At 28.7% G+C, this 20,353-nt stretch overlaps 2 protein-coding genes across 3 annotated transcripts; both read left to right on the top strand.

The window, feature by feature from the left end:
* Window positions 1-3,229: 3,229 nt before the first annotated feature.
* On the top strand, window positions 3,230-6,197 carry LOC129312358 (protein CYPRO4-like). Of its 2 annotated transcripts, XM_054954918.1 has the most exons (3): window positions 3,230-4,316; window positions 5,281-5,326; window positions 5,999-6,197. In XM_054954918.1, the coding sequence occupies exons 1-3, from the start codon at window positions 3,279-3,281 to the stop codon at window positions 6,070-6,072; spliced, it is 1,158 nt and encodes a 385-aa protein (XP_054810893.1). In that variant the 5' UTR covers window positions 3,230-3,278; the 3' UTR covers window positions 6,073-6,197. The 2 variants fall into 2 exon arrangements, with proteins under 2 accessions (XP_054810893.1, XP_054810892.1); XM_054954917.1 differs by lacking the exon at window positions 5,999-6,197 and having other exon boundaries at window positions 5,281-5,750.
* Window positions 6,198-15,163: 8,966 nt separating this feature from the next.
* On the top strand, window positions 15,164-18,849 carry LOC129312394 (uncharacterized). Its single transcript, XM_054954974.1, has 7 exons — window positions 15,164-17,243; window positions 17,316-17,545; window positions 17,628-17,795; window positions 17,867-17,971; window positions 18,039-18,117; window positions 18,521-18,616; window positions 18,701-18,849. The coding sequence occupies exons 1-7, from the start codon at window positions 16,629-16,631 to the stop codon at window positions 18,806-18,808; spliced, it is 1,401 nt and encodes a 466-aa protein (XP_054810949.1). The 5' UTR covers window positions 15,164-16,628; the 3' UTR covers window positions 18,809-18,849.
* Window positions 18,850-20,353: the final 1,504 nt, after the last annotated feature.

Below are 20,353 nucleotides of genomic sequence, written 5' to 3'. Positions count from 1 at the left end.
ATTAATGGAATAAGAGATAAATTAGTCAACATAATTTTATATTTATGTTTATTTAAATTTTATAATTTTAATAAAATATTTTAAATTATTGTTATACTTAATTGTTAAAATTTTTTTGGTAAAAAATTGTTTGAAATTCCATTAATTAGGAAGCGAGAGGATAGATAAATAAATTATAATGATAAATTAACAATTTAATTTTTTTCCACATAAATACAAATAATAAATTAAATATTTCATAATATTTAACATAATATTCCTAATTGTATTAAAAATGATAACTTATTTTATTTTAAAACGTATTATCTTGTGTAAGTTAAAAATTTAAGAAATAACTTTCCTACAGCCAGCAAGAAAAGTATCCCTACAGCTAACAAGTATAAGATTAAAACTAAAAATTAATAGGATGATACCTATTCTTATACATCTTTAAAAATTACCATTATTTCTTTTTAAATTTCTCACTTCTTGTAATTTAAAATATAATCTAGCTTGTTTTTTTTTTTCAAAATAGGCTGCCCTATATATCACTTTAAGGATGAAACATATACTATAATGAATCGTACTATAATTTATGTAATAATATTATTTATAAATTATAATTATAATGGTTCTAAATCAAGCAAACAATATAATCCATATTTTAATACTATTTGTCAATCATATGTACAGCCATTGCAAGTAACACAATGATTATTAAGAAAAGATTAGGAGTGCAATGGAAGATAAAATCATTAATTATATATAATATTTAACTTGTAGCCTATAAATTTTTTTTTTTTGCACTTAAGGCATATAACTACATGAATATTTTTATAAGTATTTAAACCATAATCAACTTTTACATATAAATAATATAATAAGATATATTTGTATACCTTATGCATTTGAACAATATAAACAAAAACTTATTGTATATATGCTCATACAAATTATTTTGATTTGTTACCTTGTGTTAATAATAAATATATAAAAATTTATTTTTATCTTATATCCACTTTTAATTTTTATTATGAATCTCATATGATTTTTTAAAATATAAAAATCACATTGTTTTTTACACCATATCTAAAATTTTAACATTTATAAATAAAAATTTATATGACACATGTTTTTCATCCAACGTGAATAAATTTTATTAATTAAATTATAGGTCTCACAATCATTTTTAACCAATGGTAATTTCTTTGCATATCTAATACTTATTATTTTTACTAAAAATCTTATGTTTGCCATCAATATGTATTATGAATCATACATGATCTCTCAAAATATAAAAATCTTATTATTTTTTACACCTTGTTTAAATTTTTAAAATTTATAAATGTATATCTCCACTAGCATTTTTGATAGTAGGTCCTACACAAATTTTTTTAAACCACACTACTCCAATTTTTAAAATATTAAGTTTATTAAAATCTTACATTCTCTTCATTCCCCTTAAAGCCTCAATTTATATTGAATTTAAAATATCTAAACATATAAAAATTTATAGTTGAGCCTGACTATTAACATCTCTAACTTTTAAGTTTATTTAGGATGGTTTAACTATCCTAAATTATTAAAAATTATTTTATTTTTTTCTCTTTATCGAGTCCATAGACTGTGTCTTTGAATTTTTTTTGGCCAATTTATATATTTAATTTTTTAAAAGAGTTATAAAATAAATACATTTAAATAATAAAAATTAATTTTTTGATAATTTAAATGATTTTTAGACAAAATTTATATTTAAATAGAGGTATTTTAGTCTAATACACATGACTTAACTATCAACTAATGATTAGGTGGATGAAAATAAAATCTTAAAAATAGGAGAAAGGCTTGTATTTTATAACTATCTATATTAAAAAATATTTATATAAGTATTGCGAGATATCATTGATTAAGATATAAATAGACAAAATATTTTACTATAAGTTTTACATTAATAATTTATTTTTTATAGGTCTCACATGTATCTCTTTTACTAAAGTGCTTAATTGTTCTTTACTTTTTTTTTTAAAATTATATCATATTAAAGAAATTATCAAATAAAAAAGTAAAAAAATAAAAAGTCAGATATAGTACCCATCCAATAACAATTAAAAAGTAAAAAAAATTCTACAATACATATAAGATTCCCATCCGATAGCAAAGAAAAAATTAAAAATAAAAAAGCTAGATGGGAACTATAGATTTATAGTTTCCATCCGACGGCTTTTACAATATATTATAGATTTAGATGTAAATTTAGATGAACTTGGGTTCTGAAAAATTATGTACATTTCACATTCCATATAAAATACATTATATTTCTTGAAATAACAGTCTTCGATAGCTAAGGACTATAATAAAATTTTAACAAGAGGATTAATTAAAGATATTGTGTGCATGTTTCCATTCATATGCATCTAAGTGAAAACTGATGTGAAATGATTCTTCCTTTCCTTAAATTCTCTTTTATTTCTCACATACTGCTAACACTCCTTCCTGATTTTATTATAGAATGCTTTCTATATAAAAAAAAAAATTTATCCTTAATATAAGATTTGATAGGATATTAATTACATTTTTTTGTATTATCAATATTTAAGCTCATTAACTATGATAAAGAATGTGATAATAAAAAAAAACTATGAAAAAAAATGTAATGTAAATTTAAAATTTTTTATTTAAATAGAAATAAAATTAAAAATTTATTTTCTAGACAAAATTAATAACTCAATCATAACTCTTTTATTCCAAGGAAATAACTAAGAGTGCCTTTAGTTTCTTTATTGGGAGATTGTCATTAAAGTCACAAAAGAATAAACTAATGAAAATTAAGCTTTTGACAAAAAATTTTATAAAATAAATTATAAATATTAATTTAAACAGTTATAAATAAAAATTTAAATTGCAAATTAATTATTATATTTAAAATTTAAGTATCGTATTTACAATTAAAATTTTTATAATTAATTTTTTAAAAAAAAATTATTGAGACTTAACTGTTATTATTTCTTTTTAAGATTTAACTGTTATTTTCCCTTCCTTATTTACATAATAAAAGCATATTATTGAAGTCCATAAGATCGTGAGACAATTACTAAATATAATATTATTACACACACATATATATAAATAGAGGAGCGTCTTTCAAAGCTTCGCGGTTAAGCTATGAATGTCACCCTCCACATGAGCGCCAAAAGCAACAAACTCAAAAGGCCGAAGTTAATGATTAGAAACTGCATACGCAACATCAAAAGCCAAGCCAAGTCATTTCGATCTCTCTCTCTCTCTCAAATTCATCGCCGATGGGAGCTTCTCAGAGTAGCGAGGGCTTCGATGTCTCCGACTCTGAGTACGAAGAAGACGATAGACCAGAACACGACTGCGAAGAAGAAGAGCATGATAACGATAACGACGCTAAGTCGTCCCCCAAATCCAGATCCAAAGCATTGGTGAATCAATTTTACGAGGACTTCATGGAGGAGTTTGAGGAGGCTACTGATGGGCGAGTGGTGAGCCTGACATTGGGTGCTCTTGATCATAGTTTCTTGGTGAATGACAAAGGGATTCAAGTTTACCGAAATTTTAGCCGTGGGATCTATGGGAATGGTGTGTCTGTGAAATTTGATGGTAGTAATTTGGTTGGAAGTTCGAATTCAGACCAATTAGCGGCAAGTAAAGCAATATTGATGAGGGCAGAAACTGATATGCTGCTGATGAGTCCAATGAAGAAAGGAAGACCACACGCGTCAAGTCTTCACCAGCTTGATCTCGAGACTGCTAAGATTGTCAATGAATGGAAATTTGAGAAGGATCGAGTCGATATCACTATGAGGGATATCACAAATGATACCAAGGGATCACAATTGGATCCTTCCAATTCGACATTTCTGGGATTAGCTGATAATATGATTTGTCAATGGGATATGCGTGACGGGAAAGGAATGGTTCAAAATTCTCCAGTGTTGCATTGGAACCATGGCTATCTATTCTCTAGAGGAACAAATTTTCAGTGCTTTGTAACTACTGGAGATGGTTCAATATTTGTAGGGTCTCTTGATGGAAGAATACGGTTGTATTCAAAGACATCAATGTGGCAATCAAAGACTATTTTTCCTGGGCTAGGCTCTCCTATCACCCATGTTGATGTTACTTATGATGGCAGGTGGGTGCTAGGCACTACTGACACTTATTTGATACTGATTTGCAACTTACACACGGCTAAAGATGGGGAAACGGAAGATGGATTCATGGGAAGAATGCCGAGACTGTTGAAGTTGTCTCCTCAGGATTCACATCTAGCTGCCATAAACAATAAGTTTCATGGTGGCCATTTTTCTTGGGTAATTATTTTCTGCTTTATTATTAGATTATGCAACTGTTGCGATAAAATCCTAGCCAGTAGCAGATCAAAAATAAAAAATAAAAAAAAAATCCTAGGCAGTTACCTATAATTTATAGACCCAACCTTGATCTTCAAGCCCACAAGCCCTCTTATTCTAAAATTAACACTTTTTTTTTCAAGCCCAGCTCTCATTGACAAGCCAAGCCCAAAAGCCTGTATAACTTTTTTTAATTAAAATTTCTTATTATACTAGTGTGTGTGTAAATTATAAAATACCTTAATTAAATATTTAAAATATAAATATTCTTCAGTTATTATTATGATCAATCTTCATTTAAAAATAAAACATTACATCTTCCAAGAAAGGTTTATTTGGAGGAGGTGGTTAGGTGGTATTGTTTCAACATCGGTGACTTCATTTTTATCACCTAAAATAAAATCTCAACAAATTGTGTTATTTTCTTATATTAATTCAAAGCTTTAAGTAAACTATTAAAAAAAAGTTACAAAAAAAAAATTATAAGGGATGAAGGGCTAGCCAAAGCTTGAACTCTTAGGGGTGGACTTATAAAGATAGGCCTAATATGATAGCTTGTCAAGCTTGACTCCTACCGGCGGCTCAACAGTTTGCCACTGATTGGTCTTTTTTTACCAGTCCAATGTATTATGTATGCACATGTTTAATGGGATTCATTTGATTAACCTTAGTAAGTAACTTTTAGAACTAAATGTTGTGGATAGGGTCCTAAATTCTAATATGTAAGTACCATGCTTATGTTGCATATTAAGTGAATCAAATAGTTCAAATCTGTTGAAATTTGTAGCTTGAATCAGATACTTTGTTACTCTGCTTGCAATGTGGCAGACCAACAGGCTTGAACTTGTTCTAAATTTACAGGGTAGTTTTGTGAGTAAACTTGCAGCAAGTACTGCATATATTTGTAATTTCTTTTCTCTTTCAGGTTACTGAGAATGGCATAAAGGAGCGTCACCTTGTTGCAACTGCGGGTAAGTTTAGTGTGATATGGAGTTTTCAGCAGGTGAAGAACAGTGTTCATGAATGTTATAGAAATCAGCAAGGGCTTAAGAGCTGTTATTGTTATATGATAGTTGTGAAGGATGAGTCAATTGTAGAATCTCGATTCATGCATGACAAATTTGCTGATAGTGACTCTTCAGGATCTCCATTGGTTGTGGCAACTCCCATGAAAGTTAGCTCTATTAGCTTGTGTGGAAAACGACCTCGTTTGTGAAATCTCAACCTTTGTTGTCTATCTATTTCTCATGTTTTTCCGTGTTTCATTCAGGGGTGAATAGTAATTGGTCAGATTTTTAATAGGCTATTAATTTCTATTGAATCCATCCATACTAGTTTTGTATTTATGTATACAGCCATTGTTTGTAATGTGATAACAGAATTTAGTTTGTTTCATTCAGGCGACTTGGTTATTATAATTATAGTAGTTGTACTTTGTCTATTATAAAATAATAATGCAATTATAAAGAATCATCATCAGTTCATCATCAATATAGACATACAGTTAATAGCCCTTATTTCTCTCTTACTCACACCCCCGATACACTAAATCTTAATGTGACTTAGTCTTGACTCGTTAAATCGGAGCCAACCAGATGCTGACATGCTTTTTCTCTCTAAATTGCAAATATTGTGTTTCTTAGCTCTGCAAAAGAAGTCTTGGAATCATGAGGACGCCTTGAGGCAAATGGACCTGGTAAGCAGATTCACTTTCTGAATGTTTTTCTCTGATGTAGTTTCTATATGTGCAGCACCTAAAATGGAAGAAAAGAACAGCAGACTGAGTAAGTGAAGTGATACACAGTAAAGAAGGGCAAAAGAAGAGGAAAAATGAAGATGGAAAAGTAAAGGATGGATTTTTTAGTATAAAAGTAAGTGATTTATTTTTGTTAGATGTTGTCATGTTCTCCTTTAACTTTTGAAAATGATACAATTTGACTTATAACGTTAACAAAAGTTAACTTTAATCATTAGTTTACTAAAAAATAACATAAAAAGACCTCACAAATTATGTTAAATGATCCAAAAAATTATAGAAAAGATCTAAGAAAATTTTATTATTCTTTTTTTTTTGTATTTTTTGATATTCTTTTATGTTATTTTCTAATCAATTAACGGTTAAAGTTAATTATTGTTAATGATAAGAGTGAAATTGTACTATTTTTAGAGTTGAAGAGAAACATGATACTAAAGAAGAGTTTGTGATCACAAACACTTCTGAACTTAAACTTCATGAGCCAATTTACTCAATAACCCTTTATATATGTATATCACAGAAGAGTCTATAACATGTGCTTAAAAACATACATCAATCATGTCTCTTGAGTAGTCTCTATTTCAATCCTTTGGGCCACATTTTGCATGGTTGGTCCAGATTGAGGGTTGGTTTGTAAGCACTAAAGAGCTAGATGCCAGATGAAAAACCAATTTCTTCAAGTCCTGTTTCTTTGTTGATGATAAACGAGAGTCTAAATTATCTTGTAAGTTCATCTGGTGAGTCCCATTTGTTTGAGGAAGAGATATTAAGGGCCAGTTTGTTTCCTGCCTTCAAAAACTGTTTTTGTTTTGAAAACAAAAAAAATTTAAAACTTATTTAAATAAGTGTTTTTTATTTAATTGTTTTTAAAACTATTCTTTTTTGTGTTTAAAAACAAAAAAATAGAAACAACTTCAAGTCGCTTTTATTTTTCTTGTTTTAAAATATGTTATATTTAATTGTTAAAAATTATAATTATCTTGACTAATTTTTATTATTAATCATTACCATTCACTGCTTATAACCATCACTGTCAGTTCATTTTTTAATTTTAAAATTGTTTTTAATTGATATAACCAAAAAAATTTTTATTTTATTTTGTTTTGAAAGACAATTCTGGAAACTGTATTATAAAATGATTTTTAAAAACAAAAAATAAGAATAGAAACCAAATAGGCTCTAGGCTTGTTTGTTTTTTATTTTTAAAAGCTTTTTTTTGTTTTTGAAAATAAAAAAATTTAAAAATTTATTTGAATAAATGTTTTTCATTTAGTTGTTTTCAAAACTTTTTTTTTGTTTTTTTTTAAAAATAAAAACAACTTTAAGTTGTTTTCATTTTATTTTTCTTATTTTTAAAATACACTATATTTAATTATTAAAAATTATAGTTACATTGATCAATTTCTATTATTAATAACTATTATTAACTATTTATAACTATCACTATCAATTTATTTTTTAATTTTAAAATTATTTTTTAATTGATATAGCCAAATAAATTTTTATTTTATTTTAAAAAATAATTTTAAAAACTGTATTATAAAACGGTTTTTAAAAAAAATAAATGAGAATAGAAATCAAACAGTAAATCACACAAATGCTTTCCCATGAGCACCTCAAGAGCCAAAACACCAAAACTTTAGACATCAATTTTCACGATCAGTATCATTGTGTAGGCAAGCTCTACATAAGCCAAAATGAAGTGATGATGATTTAGTATTTACAATTAGAAGTGTACAAGATTCAAAACTAATCATATTAATATAAAGGATAATGAAACTTTTAATCCTTCAATTTTTTTTCAATTATCGAGTTGGTCTCTCTAGCTTAATTTTTAACAATTTGATTCTTATGTTTTCTTAAATTATCATGTAATTTTTTTAAGTTTTAAAATATAAATTTACTCTCAAAATAATCTAATGTATAAAGCATATTAGTGACTTGACGAGTATATGTAGCTAATTGAGAATAAATTAACTCTCAAATTAATTTAATTTTTATTAATATAATCTCTTACATTGTGTATTATTCTCTTTTTTTTTTTTAATTTCAGAGTCTATTTTTTTTCTACACAAATCATTATATTATCTTCTTTAATGGACATGGCTAACATCAATATTCCATTATCCATGTTAGTGAATTTCAACTGTATAACTTTCTTTTTAAACAATAATAACTAAATCAATAACCGAAGTAAATTCAAGAGACAAAACTAATAAAAATTAAAATAGAAGAACCAAATTGATGATTAAGATTTACAAACTTGGGAAACTTGTTAACAATATAGAACTCACCAGGAGCAGCATAGCCATATGTGCCAATAAATTGTGTCCAAATTGATGAATTAGGCTTCAGCAATCTTGATGCTTGAGTCTGAAACATGGGCTTCAAGATTTGCAGACAATAAAGCATTTTTGCTTGATATGTCTTTGTGAGCAATTGGTAGATAAAGCTTGTGTTACACCCTTGATAATATTAACCCTCTTTGGCCAATCCAACTCAAGGGCTTCTTTATCATCTCTAACCATACAAGCTAAGCTCCCTCTTTCCAACTATTCACAAATAAAAAATGTATGTAATCTTTCTGTTCAGAATCCTTGCAAACTCGCAATGTTTTGGTGTCGAGTTTCTATCAAAGCTTTGATCTCACTGCTAAAAGCTTTCATACTCAGAATGTCAATGGCTTGTTTGTTTAAGTTTTTTCATGAAAAAATCAGTTATTTTTTTTTAAATCTATCTTGAGCAATTTTATGTTATTTGTTTAAACTTTTAAGAATAATTAGAATCTGAAAAATAAAAAAATCCAATTATTTTGAAAAGATATTTCGAATAGATTAGAGGTAATGTTATAAAAAAAATGGAGATGCTACATGAAAATATAAAAAATAATTAAATATCAAATATTTTTTATTGCCTCTTATACGAGGCAATCCTATATAAAACAAAGATAGAAATTATAAAATATAAAAATATCTAACTAATGGTTACTTTTTATTATTATAACTAAACATAAAATATATATGATTTTTATACAAGTTTCTACAAAATAAATCTATCTTTATAAATTTTTTAAATTATTTAAAAATTATTTATTTTTTAACTTTAAACAAACAAGCCCAAAGTCACATGCTTGACATGTAAACTTTTTTATGGCAAATACTTTATCCACTTGCAGTGTCAGTTTGTAAACTTTTAGTGGTCAGTTGCTTCAATTATGTCATCATACGTATTTTGCCATCAAAGTGCCATATTGAGAATGGATTTTCTCTATGGGCCCTAGTGTTTTTTTTGTTTTTTTGGATACAAACGTTCTTGAGTTTTCTCATTGCAAACAACAGAAGTCCCAAATACACCCAACAAAAAATCCCAGTGCACCTACCAAAGAAGTTGCAACAACTATCACAATATTTTGTTTGTTACCTCCACCATTTTGGTTTTCTAGTAGAGATATTACAAGGTTTCAAACCATGGATCCTCCCACATAAATTCTTGTTATTAATTTAATATATATATATATATATAATAAATATTTAGTTTCATAAAATAATGTTAGAAAATAAAAATTAAAATGATATTATACAAATAATTTAAATTTATAAATAATAAATTCAAAATTTAAAATCTATTGGGTTTAAGTGAAATATAAATGACTAAATTTTTTTTAAAACTAGAACTTATTTTAGTTAAGATTTAGTGGGTTCAAAACTATTAAGACAATTGGGGCAAATTTTTAAAAGTTCCACCTACTCCTTGTAATTTTTTTCAAGTTGCCCACCCTCATTTGTATGTGCATCAGCCACTAGAATAGGACCTGACAAATTATTGTGAGACATACTCAAGTTTATGAAATTATTGAGTTCAATGAGATCCATGGGGATTTCTCCAAAAAGTGAATTCTAACTCAAGTCTCCAAAAAGTCTTGTAAGAACAGAACATTTCCAATTTGGCATGGGACTTTTTGCAAGTGAAGTCATTGTTGCTCAACTTTAAATTCCATAACTTGTAGCAATCACCTCGTTGATAAGGAATAGGTCCCCTTAGCTTGTTCATTGATAAGTCTAAAGACTCCAAATTAGAAAGCTTTCCAATGCTTTTATGTATATACTTGAAAGACTGTTGCTACTCATACGGAGGTCTTAAAAGCTGAATTGAATACTGCACAAGAAAAGTCAATGGTTCTTGATTTTTATGGTCTAACTGATCATACCACAGTGAAATCGATGATAAGAATTAAAATTAAATAAAAATAATATTAAATGTCTATAACATATATATTTATAAAAAATAAATCTATAATATGTCTAGTTTTTAATAAAATACACAACTAAGATAATAAATTAATAATATTATAAATTATAATTTTATAATTTATCAAATATAGGTGAATCTTAGTTAAATTATGTATGAATAGAATCAAAAGTATCTACATTTACACTTATAGATGTCAATATTTTTTTTAAAAAAATGGTTTCAACTCATATTATATACATATGAAGGGTCCACAAATAAAGTTGGTTTTTAATAGGATCTAATTTTTTAAAATTTTCTAGCTTTTAAAAATTTTAAGCTATTTTTAATATTATGTTTAGAACTATCAGTTTTTTAAAAACTATTCTGGTTCTGATTCAACTCCAGTGCAACCTGGGTCAACCATAAAAATAATTTCTTGGTTAAAACTAAGCTGTTAATGATTTCAATGGATAGTCCATTCAGCCCGATTGTCCAATTTGGTATGATTTTTAAAAAAATGATAACTTACAAAGCTTGAAGCATTTCCATCTGTGGAGGAATATTGCTAGATATCTACTTGAAAGACAAGTCAAGATGTTTAATTGCTTCAATTGAAAGATCTCGCCAGGAACATTTCCACCTGTTGAGTTTCCAGCCATGATAAGATCTTGCAAGTTCTTGCAGGCAGCCCAAGTAGGATAAAGTTCACCTTGCATCCTATTGTAGCTGATGTCAATGCAAGTCAGATTGGGATACACTCCAAAATCTTGATCTACATAACCTGTTAGTTGATAATGTTCAAGCTGAATCATAGATAAGGATGAACAGTTTCTTAGGCTTATAGGGATTGTACCAGTGACGTTATTGTAGGCAGCACAAAATCTGACAAGCTTTCCATCTTTACACATTTGTATTGGTGGTAGCCTTCCGGTGAAGTTATTTCGAGCTAATGAAAGAAAACTACAGAGGAAAAGTTTCCAAATTGTTGTGGTACATTATCATACAAATGATTAGTGTGGAAACACAATCAGATTAGAATCAGTAAACGGACAAGCTCGCTCATATGGGCTCGCGCCCGAAAGTTCTGTTAGTATAAAATTGGTTACCTTTTCAAGACCGGTCTTCATTTAATCAAGCTCAAGGCCAGATGATATTATTGTCAAATAACACTAAAATTAATAAAAATTAGATTTTGCTATAAAGCGTAACTTAGGTCATTTTCTTAAAAGTTAATAGAGTAATTATTTGAATTATGATTATGCAAAGGTAAATAATGAGGTTTTTTTTTATGAAATTAAAAACTAAATTAAAAATAAATATATAGAGAAAATTCAACTAAAAAAATTATCAAGAATAAGCAGCGCAATTAATCACAACCCAATCACCTAAATTTAATATTCCTCATCCACAAATTAAATTAATTTTATTTAATTTTATTATTCTGGTTTTATTATATATTTCTCAAATTATTATTCAAGAATTAAACAAAAAATTAAGTTATAGATTAATTAAAATTTCCCTTAACTCACAACCTAACAACTATTTTATGTTAGCCACATCAAAACAAAGCATGGATAATCACCAAAGCTAGGCCAAATTACTCTTATGTTAATATATCAATCGATTATAGCAAGCAAAATCTCAGATAAAATTTATAACCCAAAAATTATGTAATAAAGCTACTCTAATCAGTAATAACAGTTAAAACATAAAATTCAGAGGTAGAGAGAAGAAGAAAAAATTAAAATAAAGCTGAAATAAAATTTTTCTTAAATATTAAAGACTTTAATTAAAATTTAGGATCATAGTTTGTGATTGATCACGTTAAAAATATAATTCTCCATAAAACTAAAAATCAAACAGTATACTGTGAAAAAAAAGAGAGGCCATCGCCTAAAAGAATTGGAGAACGGAATCAGAAGATGAAGAGTGATCATTCTCGGTTCTTCCTTCCATGATGCATGCGTTCCACTTTTATATATACAAAAGTAATGCCATTCCGTACGGCCAAGAAAAGCTAATAAATACAATGATAAAATTATTCTAAATAGCCCTAATTAAAAATTATACTAAATAATTCAAAATAAATCTAAACAAAATTTTATTCAAAATATACTTTATCAATATCTTCTAAATTGAATCTAAAAAATTTGCACGAATAAAATAAAATTAAGTAGCACCTGTGCACAAATATTAAAGATATCATTTATATTTTAAAATTAAATATATAGTTAGTTAAAATCTCAAAACTAAATATTGGCTAATAAAATTAAATAATATTTAATTAAAATTAATTAGCCTCAAATAAATATTTAAAAGTCTAAATTGAAAAGATAAAAATATATAAAATTATCATTTATCACCAGGCCATAAGTATTTTTTATTTTTAAGATTCTTTTACATTTTTAAAAATTTAAGGTTTACATTATAATATTATACTTTATATTGTTTTTTTAAAATATAAATTATAATATTCAAAAATTAAAAATAAGCAGTAAAAATTTTAATTTTACTATATAAAAATATATTCTAAAATCTAAATTTAATTTAAAATTTTAAATATTTTATTTTTTAAATGTAAAATAAAAATGAGGCTATAACATTCAAAAAAAAAAACACAAGGGGATTAGGTGATACGTGCCTCACCTACTTTCTTACCTAACTCTTTACCTAATTCCTCACCTAATACTATATAAGATGATAACTTGTCAAACCCCCAAACACTCTCGGCATCCAGAGAGAAGGGAGAGGAGAGATCAGAGTTGTGCTCTAATCACAATTGTTACCTTTTGTCTTAAATAGCAAATTCTCCTTCCGTTGGTATTGTGCTCTCACAACTTTGATCTCTTCTCTCCCTTCTTTCTGGATTCCAAAAATGCTTGGGGGTTTGACAAGTTATCATATTATATAGCATTAGGTGAGAATTAGATGAGGAATTATGTGAGGAATTAGATGAGATGCATATGTCACCTAATCCCCTTCTTGTTCTTTTTAAATGTTACAACTCTCCCCTCCTAATGGAAATTTTGTCGTCAAAATTCAATCACTCTACAAAGAAAACAAACAAAACCTACCTATTGGAATAGGCATGGGTACTACTGTTTTATCTTGTCCTTGATCTTTCACGTGGAATCCTCGAGAGTCATACCCCTCTAAACTACCTTAACCTATCAAATAGTCTTGTTCTTCAGTTGTTTGTCCTTAGTATCCACAATCCATTCTGGTTTAGTTCGATAAGTCAAATTCTCTCTTTATTAGACATGCTCAACTTCAATAATGTGAGATGGACCAGGTTTGTATTTTTTCAACTGAGATATATACAACACATTGTGCATACTAGCCAAGTATGGTGGTAGGGCAATCCTAAAGGCTACTATCCAATTTCCTCTAGAATCTCACAGGGGCTCATAAATCTAGGCACAAACTTCTTTGCCTTAAGGGTTCTATCGATGCTTATCACTAAAGAAACTCTCAAAAATACATGATCTCCTACTTTGAGTTCTTTGAGTTCTAACTCCTATTCCTATAAGATTGCCTTACCACTACACTTGGTTGGTGTGCACAACATGTTCCATGTATCTCAGCTAAAAAAATACCAACTCAATCCGTCTCACATCATTGAAGTTAAGGATGTCGAGCTAAGAGAGAATTTGACTTATCAGATCGAACCAGAGTGGATTGTGGATACTAAGGATAAACAACTGAGGAACAAGACCATTCGATGGCTAAGGTGGTTTGGAAGAGTATAACTCTTGAGGATGTTATATGGGAGATCAAGGACAAAATGAAGTAGCAATACTCACACCTATTCCAATAAGTAGGTTTTGTTTGTTTGGTTTCTAGAGTAATTGAATTTTGATGATAAAATTTCTATTAGGAGGGAAGAGTTGTAACATAAAAAAAGGAGATTAGGTGACACATGTGCCTCACCTAATTCCTCACCTAACTCCTCACTTGATATTATATAAGGTCATAACTTATCAAATCCCTGAATGTTTTTGGTGTCTAGAGAGCAGGGAGAGGAGAGATCAAAGTCCTATGAGCATAGCATTAACAAAAGGGAAATTTGTTGTCCAAGATACAAGATAATTATTATTAATGTGTGGTATAGTGTGTGTGTGGTTAATTGTGTGTTTGTTTTGTTGTTCAGAATATCTTGATTTTTGTTAAGAAATAATATATATATATATATATATATTTGTTTGAAAATAATTACCAAGTGAGTTTGATTTATATATATATATATATATATTGTAAATATTGACACTGCTAAAAGCAAGAGATAAATTGTCTAGTTGTGTTTTTATTTGGTTGATACTAATTTTACCTGGTTTATTATAAATGCATAAGTTCTCAGAGTGTACTGAATATTGTTTAGTAGGGGTTTTTTCTAATTAAGTTACCACATGGTAAGCCCTTATTGGACCCAATAAATTGCTATTAACTTGGTCCAATCTATCTTTGGCTAGCTTACTCAATTCATAGCATGGAGATGGAAGGAAAAAAGGTGATGTTATGCATTAACTATTTTTGTCTAGTTGATTGAATATCATATACCCACTTTGCAATCGCATGATTAACTGACTCACATGCATTATTATGTATTAATCTTGATTACTAAGACTCTTAAGTCTCATTCCTTATTGTTATTAAATTTTATAGGAACAAGTTCGACTAAAGAAGTACCTGAAGCATGATTTAATGCATAAGACACCATTTTTTAATTTAGCTTCTTTATTTTGATTGTGCAATGTATAATTTGCTAACCTAAGACAAATATATTTTATAAAGCATGTAGACTCTAATTTTGGTGAATTGCATCTATATTGCTTAATTGATAACCATAAGACTCCTGTCTACCCCTTATAGTCTTATTGGATTATAGAAATATATAATTATGCAATTATGCATGTTTTAAGAATGTATATTTTTTGTGGCATTTGTGAAATAATACTGTGATCAAGTGTAACCCTATGTGGTAGTTTTATTGGTATGGTAACCAGTGTGTGGAAAAGTATTTTTTGGGCCAGAGTTGATATTGATAGTAAAAATATGGTTTGTAAAGTGTTGGTTACCCAACCATAGTTTTGAAATTTTAATAAAGGTGTACTTGAAGCACTTAGTAAATAAATACTTTGATAGTAGATTATTTGCAAAAAGTTTTTATTATAAGGAAAACTCTTTCCCTATCATGGTAAGGGTTCAATGTTATTAAATTGGTTTATTAAACTATTAATTTGTGAAAAATAAGTTTGAAATTTTAGAGTATTACATAAGCTACCCAAGTCCGAGCCCCTTTTTAAGGGCTTAATAAGGCCGGCTTAGAAACCCTATTATATTAAAAATCCCTTCCAAACCTAAACTCTTGTAAAAATGAATTATAATGGGTAGCCCATTAAGCCTAGCTTGTATTGCCAACCCTAATTTCAAACATCCTGAGAATGTTTATAGTTCCCAAGTGATTGAGGAATAGGTCCATTGAAGTTATTATTATATAAGGCTAGCACATTCATATTTCTTATATTCCCCATTTCATTAGAAATTCTACTGCCAAGATTGTTATTTTGGAAAATAAGACTTTTGATCTTAATCAATCTAGTCTTAGGTTGATTAGAAGCATCAAGAAAAAAGACAAGGGTCTAATGTCCCAATTATGTTGTTATAGGAAACATCAAGCTCATAAACTTGAATCAAGTTAGAAGGTAAAGAGGTAAATTGCCTTTGAAGCGGTTTGTAGAAAGGTTGAGGAATTATAGTTTTATGAGGAGCCCAATGCTTTCTTGAATGTTACCAATAAGGAGGCTTGTGTTAAGATTAAGATGAAGATTTAGAATTAAGATAAGTTTAAGTTACGACGGGTACTGTCGTGAGTCTCACTTCAAGAAACCTCACAAGATAAATGAGTTTTATAAGTTTAAAGGATTCTTCTACCTAACAAGCTAGTCTTTTGAGATGGACTCTTTCTTTAGACTTATGCTCATGACAAATGATACTTTCATTGAGAGGTTAGTATCATGGAAAGAGCTATTTATGAAGGGTTTAGAATGGTTCTCTCTTTAGACTTGTGCTCATGACAAGGCATAAAAAAAATTTCCCTTTAGCTTTAAAGTTTAATCTTATTATATACTTATATTAGGCATTTATGCTATAGAAAAATATGTTTTTTAAACCCACATATCTAAATCGGGTCAAGTGCAAACAGTTTAGAAAAAGGAGGATATGGTATTGTTGTAAATAAGTGGAAGGTTGAAGTGATATCTAAAACATTACTAATTTTTTTTATTTATATGTTACAGAGTGAGGTTAATAAAAAACAATTCGATGGATCATTCATTCCAAAAGGAAGGCATGATATCCTGACTGTTGCTATAGGGAAACCAGAGCATCTTGGACATGTTCAAGGAATCAGATCAAGGGTGAGCATAAGAGATATATTTGGACCACCCCGTCAACGCAATCCTTCAAGACTTGTGACAAGGGAGGAGGTGACTGCGATGTTAGCTCAAGCAAAAGCAGAGGTTGAGGTTACCCTTGAAGTTAGATTGCAAAAGATGAAGGAGGAAATGTTAATGCAAATGAGCTCACAGAAGGTGTCAAATGCCCCACATACCCCCTCTCTTACTTGTCATTGGAGCACTAAAGAGAGTAACATCGTTCAACTTCCTTCAAAAGATGACCCAACTCCTAACCTTGAGCAATGCTTCTTGTATGTGGAGAATATAAAAAAATGCTTAGTAGCACGCGGTCGCATCCATGAAGATGTTGTCAAGGTAACCATTGAAGAGGTCAAAATTGACGATGCTGATATCCCATTCCCTACTGATAAGATCAAGACGGTAAAAGATGCCAAGGGCACTTTCACTTTATGGCCAAAGAGACTTGTTAGGATGCCTCAAAATTCGGTAATAAAATTGATTAATTGTCATGCATTCCTTAAATTTAAGCATGTTTTACTAACTTTTTTAATTTAACAGGAGACCCCATCATTTGATAAAGTAGGTGAAAAGATGCAATTGTGCAAGCTAAGTTCATGGGACCATTTTGTCCTATTGGCATATGGTGGATCATTTCCCCCTAGAATTTTTAAAGCGGTTCCTGATTTTGTTGGCATTAACAACTATCAAGTTTTTGTTGAGAATGAGGATCTAAGTCGGATTCTCATTGATGGTGACCAAACTATGACTAACATTCAAATTGGGATGATGTAAATATCTTATTATAAGTGTAAATTTAAAATGAAATTAAACAATTGAGCTCTTGGAACTAACTTATTTGCATTATCATAGGTTTTTATATCAAATGTTGGTCTCTTCAGGCAAAGATAAACAATATGGATTTCTTTGCCCACGTTACACTAATGATAATGAGACCACCAAAGAGACAAAAGAGGAATACATGAATCAAAGGCTCAGTGAAGGTGACAAGGAATGTTACTTTTCCTTGTTTCTCCATCTGTAAGTAATTATGTTTGAATTTATTTATAATAGTATTAAATATTTGCTTAAATCACTTTATTTTTTTGTAGTGCTCATTGGCAATTGATAGTGTTTTCAATGAAGAACAATTCTATCCTCTTTTTATGCTCTCTACATCATAAACTCAATCCAGCAATGAAGAAGTCTTGTGAGCAGTAAGTGAATTTTTGTAATACATTATTTTTTGTAATTAAGTTACTAACGATGTGATGTGAATGATAGGGCTATGAGGATTGGCCAGCAAGTTCGATTGGGCAAGACCTTACATGATGTCAAGAATCCTACATGGATAACACCAAAAGTAATTAACATATGTCGTCGTGATTTTAATGATAGAGCTTTCTTTGAATTTAATTTTGACAATGTTGTTATTCTACGGGCATGGATTCTCTCCTCTTCCTTCATGTCCTCTTCCATTCTTTTCCCTTTCTAGCCATTAGATCAAGATTTAAACCGTCTAGATTTGATTTCCTATAAAATTATTATTAAAATATTAAATTATAAAAAATATAAATAATAAAATTCAAACTACTAAAATTTAATAAGAACAATTTAAAAATACAATAAAAGTAAAATAAAATGAAATTTTTTGAAGGAGACCAAATCTAGATTATCAAAAATCTTGATTTGATTATTAGAAATAAGAAAAGGAAGGAAAGAGGATGGGAAGGAAGAGGAGAGATCCCTCTCCCATTATTCTACAGAGCCGACATCAACCTCCTACTAACTTGTGTGGCTTTTATGTGTTGAGACACGTGTACAACATCATCACGGCTGGTTTGATAGAGCTTACTGAAGAGGTAAATCTAATTCTAGAGGTCTAATCTATCTTTTGTTTACTTGGAATTGCTAAGTTAAATTCCTTGTCCTTGATTTTTTTGCAGATGTTTAATGATTCATCTCCATTTTCACAATCAGAGATCCAAGAAATTAGAAGATATTGGGGACTATTTATGTTAGAGCTTCACAATAATAATCCATTGAATGAGTGAATTTAGGATAGGTGTAGTTGAATTAGGAAAAATTATCAAACTTATTTGGATGTTGAATATTAAATAAAATTGAAAATAATTTTCAATTAATTTGATTGAATTGGATTGTATTTTGGCTGGTTGGATGTATATATTGTTTTTAATTTGCAAGTTTGCAGCCTATCATGGACGGGTTAAGTGAAAAAATTAAATGAATTTTTTTAAAATAAAACAATGTTTCCAAACCGGTTATGACTACAACTGGTTTAGATATCATCAACATCTAAACATCTAAACCAGTTATTACCAGAACCAATTTAAATTTGAATAACATCTAAATCACTTAGGGTCATTGATGTTTTGCCTTAGTTGACTCAGCACTCAATTAAATTAAGATTGACTTAATATAGTATAAGCCAAACCTAGGTTATTCTTTCAAGGAGCAATTTAGGAGTTATCTTGAGTTTGTTCTAGGTATTTAAATATTAATTCTAAACAACCTCAAAAACTAAATTCAAGATTTCTATTCTAAAATGCAATTTATGCCACTAAAATTACCTAAATGGATGCTAATGCTAAAGTCTAACAACTAAATTCTATTACACAATGTTTAAATTCTAAATTATGATTGGGGGGATTTGTTTCAAGAAAAAATGAAATGAAAGATAAAGAAATTAATTAAGTGACAAAAAGGATTAATTAACCAAAAAACTAAGAAAAGTTTAATTCAAATGCGGTAAAGGGGACAACTTAGGATTTTACATGGAATTAACTTTTTTAACCCAATTCAATTAGTTAGACCAAAGGGAAATGATGGAAGAGTAGAATTAATAAAGTTAATTACCTAATTAAAGTAAAGAAAACCCATAAATATAAAATCTAACACTTAATTCACTAGAGAACTCATAGTAGATCAAAACAACTATAAATTAGGCAAATTAAACCTATTAAAATCAATGATGATTAAATCAAAATAATTTTAAAAAATATGTTTAAATTATCTAATTGAACAACTAGATAAATTACCAACTCAATTAAACAATCAAGAGGTAAAAGGAACAACCCAATTGTGCAACAAATACTAATGGAGATGAATTATAATAAATGAATAATGATTTGAGAGTGGGGTTTGGAAGGATGAGGTGGCGTGGATGTAAATAATGGAAGGGTGAATGTGGCTGTGAATGAATGGAGAAAAGAAGATTGAACACTGAGAATGAAAAAAATGATGGAGGATGCAGGAGATGATGCTGCTAGACGCAGAAAGAAAATAAAAACCGAGAGAGAGGAAGAGCTCTTTCTTTTTTGCCTAAGAACTTCTATTAGGAGATGGAAGAAGATTATAGTTTCTAATTCATGCATCGGAGGAACCATAGAACTTGATTCATTTTATGATTTATTAATTTTAATAGATAACTATGTTGAGGTTGAATTTTCTTTTCTAAATATTTTCTATGAGATCATTGCATACCCTAATATTTGTTTTAATTTTTTTCAAAAGATACTAAATTTATTATTCCTTTCTTTTTAATTCATTGTTACTTTTCCTTTTCAACTATAAAGTAT

Source organism: Prosopis cineraria, unplaced genomic scaffold (assembly GCF_029017545.1).
Source record: "Prosopis cineraria cultivar Desert tree isolate PC_DT_omini unplaced genomic scaffold, ASM2901754v1 PC6, whole genome shotgun sequence".
NCBI classification, from domain to species: domain Eukaryota; kingdom Viridiplantae; phylum Streptophyta; class Magnoliopsida; order Fabales; family Fabaceae; genus Prosopis; species Prosopis cineraria.
This window is presented reverse-complemented; position numbering and strand designations above follow the sequence as displayed.

Coding starts and splice junctions, on each gene's coding strand:
- LOC129312358 (XM_054954917.1), top strand. CDS start 3,279: ATGGGAGCTTCTCAGAGTAGCGAGGGCTTCGATGTCTCCGACTCTGAG. Junction 4,317..5,280: donor ATGGTGGCCATTTTTCTTGG/GTAATTATTTTC, acceptor TTTCTCTTTCAG/GTTACTGAGAATGGCATAAA.
- LOC129312394 (XM_054954974.1), top strand. CDS start 16,629: ATGTTACAGAGTGAGGTTAATAAAAAACAATTCGATGGATCATTCATT. Junction 17,796..17,866: donor TTTTCCTTGTTTCTCCATCT/GTAAGTAATTAT, acceptor ATTTTTTTGTAG/TGCTCATTGGCAATTGATAG. Junction 17,972..18,038: donor ATGAAGAAGTCTTGTGAGCA/GTAAGTGAATTT, acceptor TGTGAATGATAG/GGCTATGAGGATTGGCCAGC.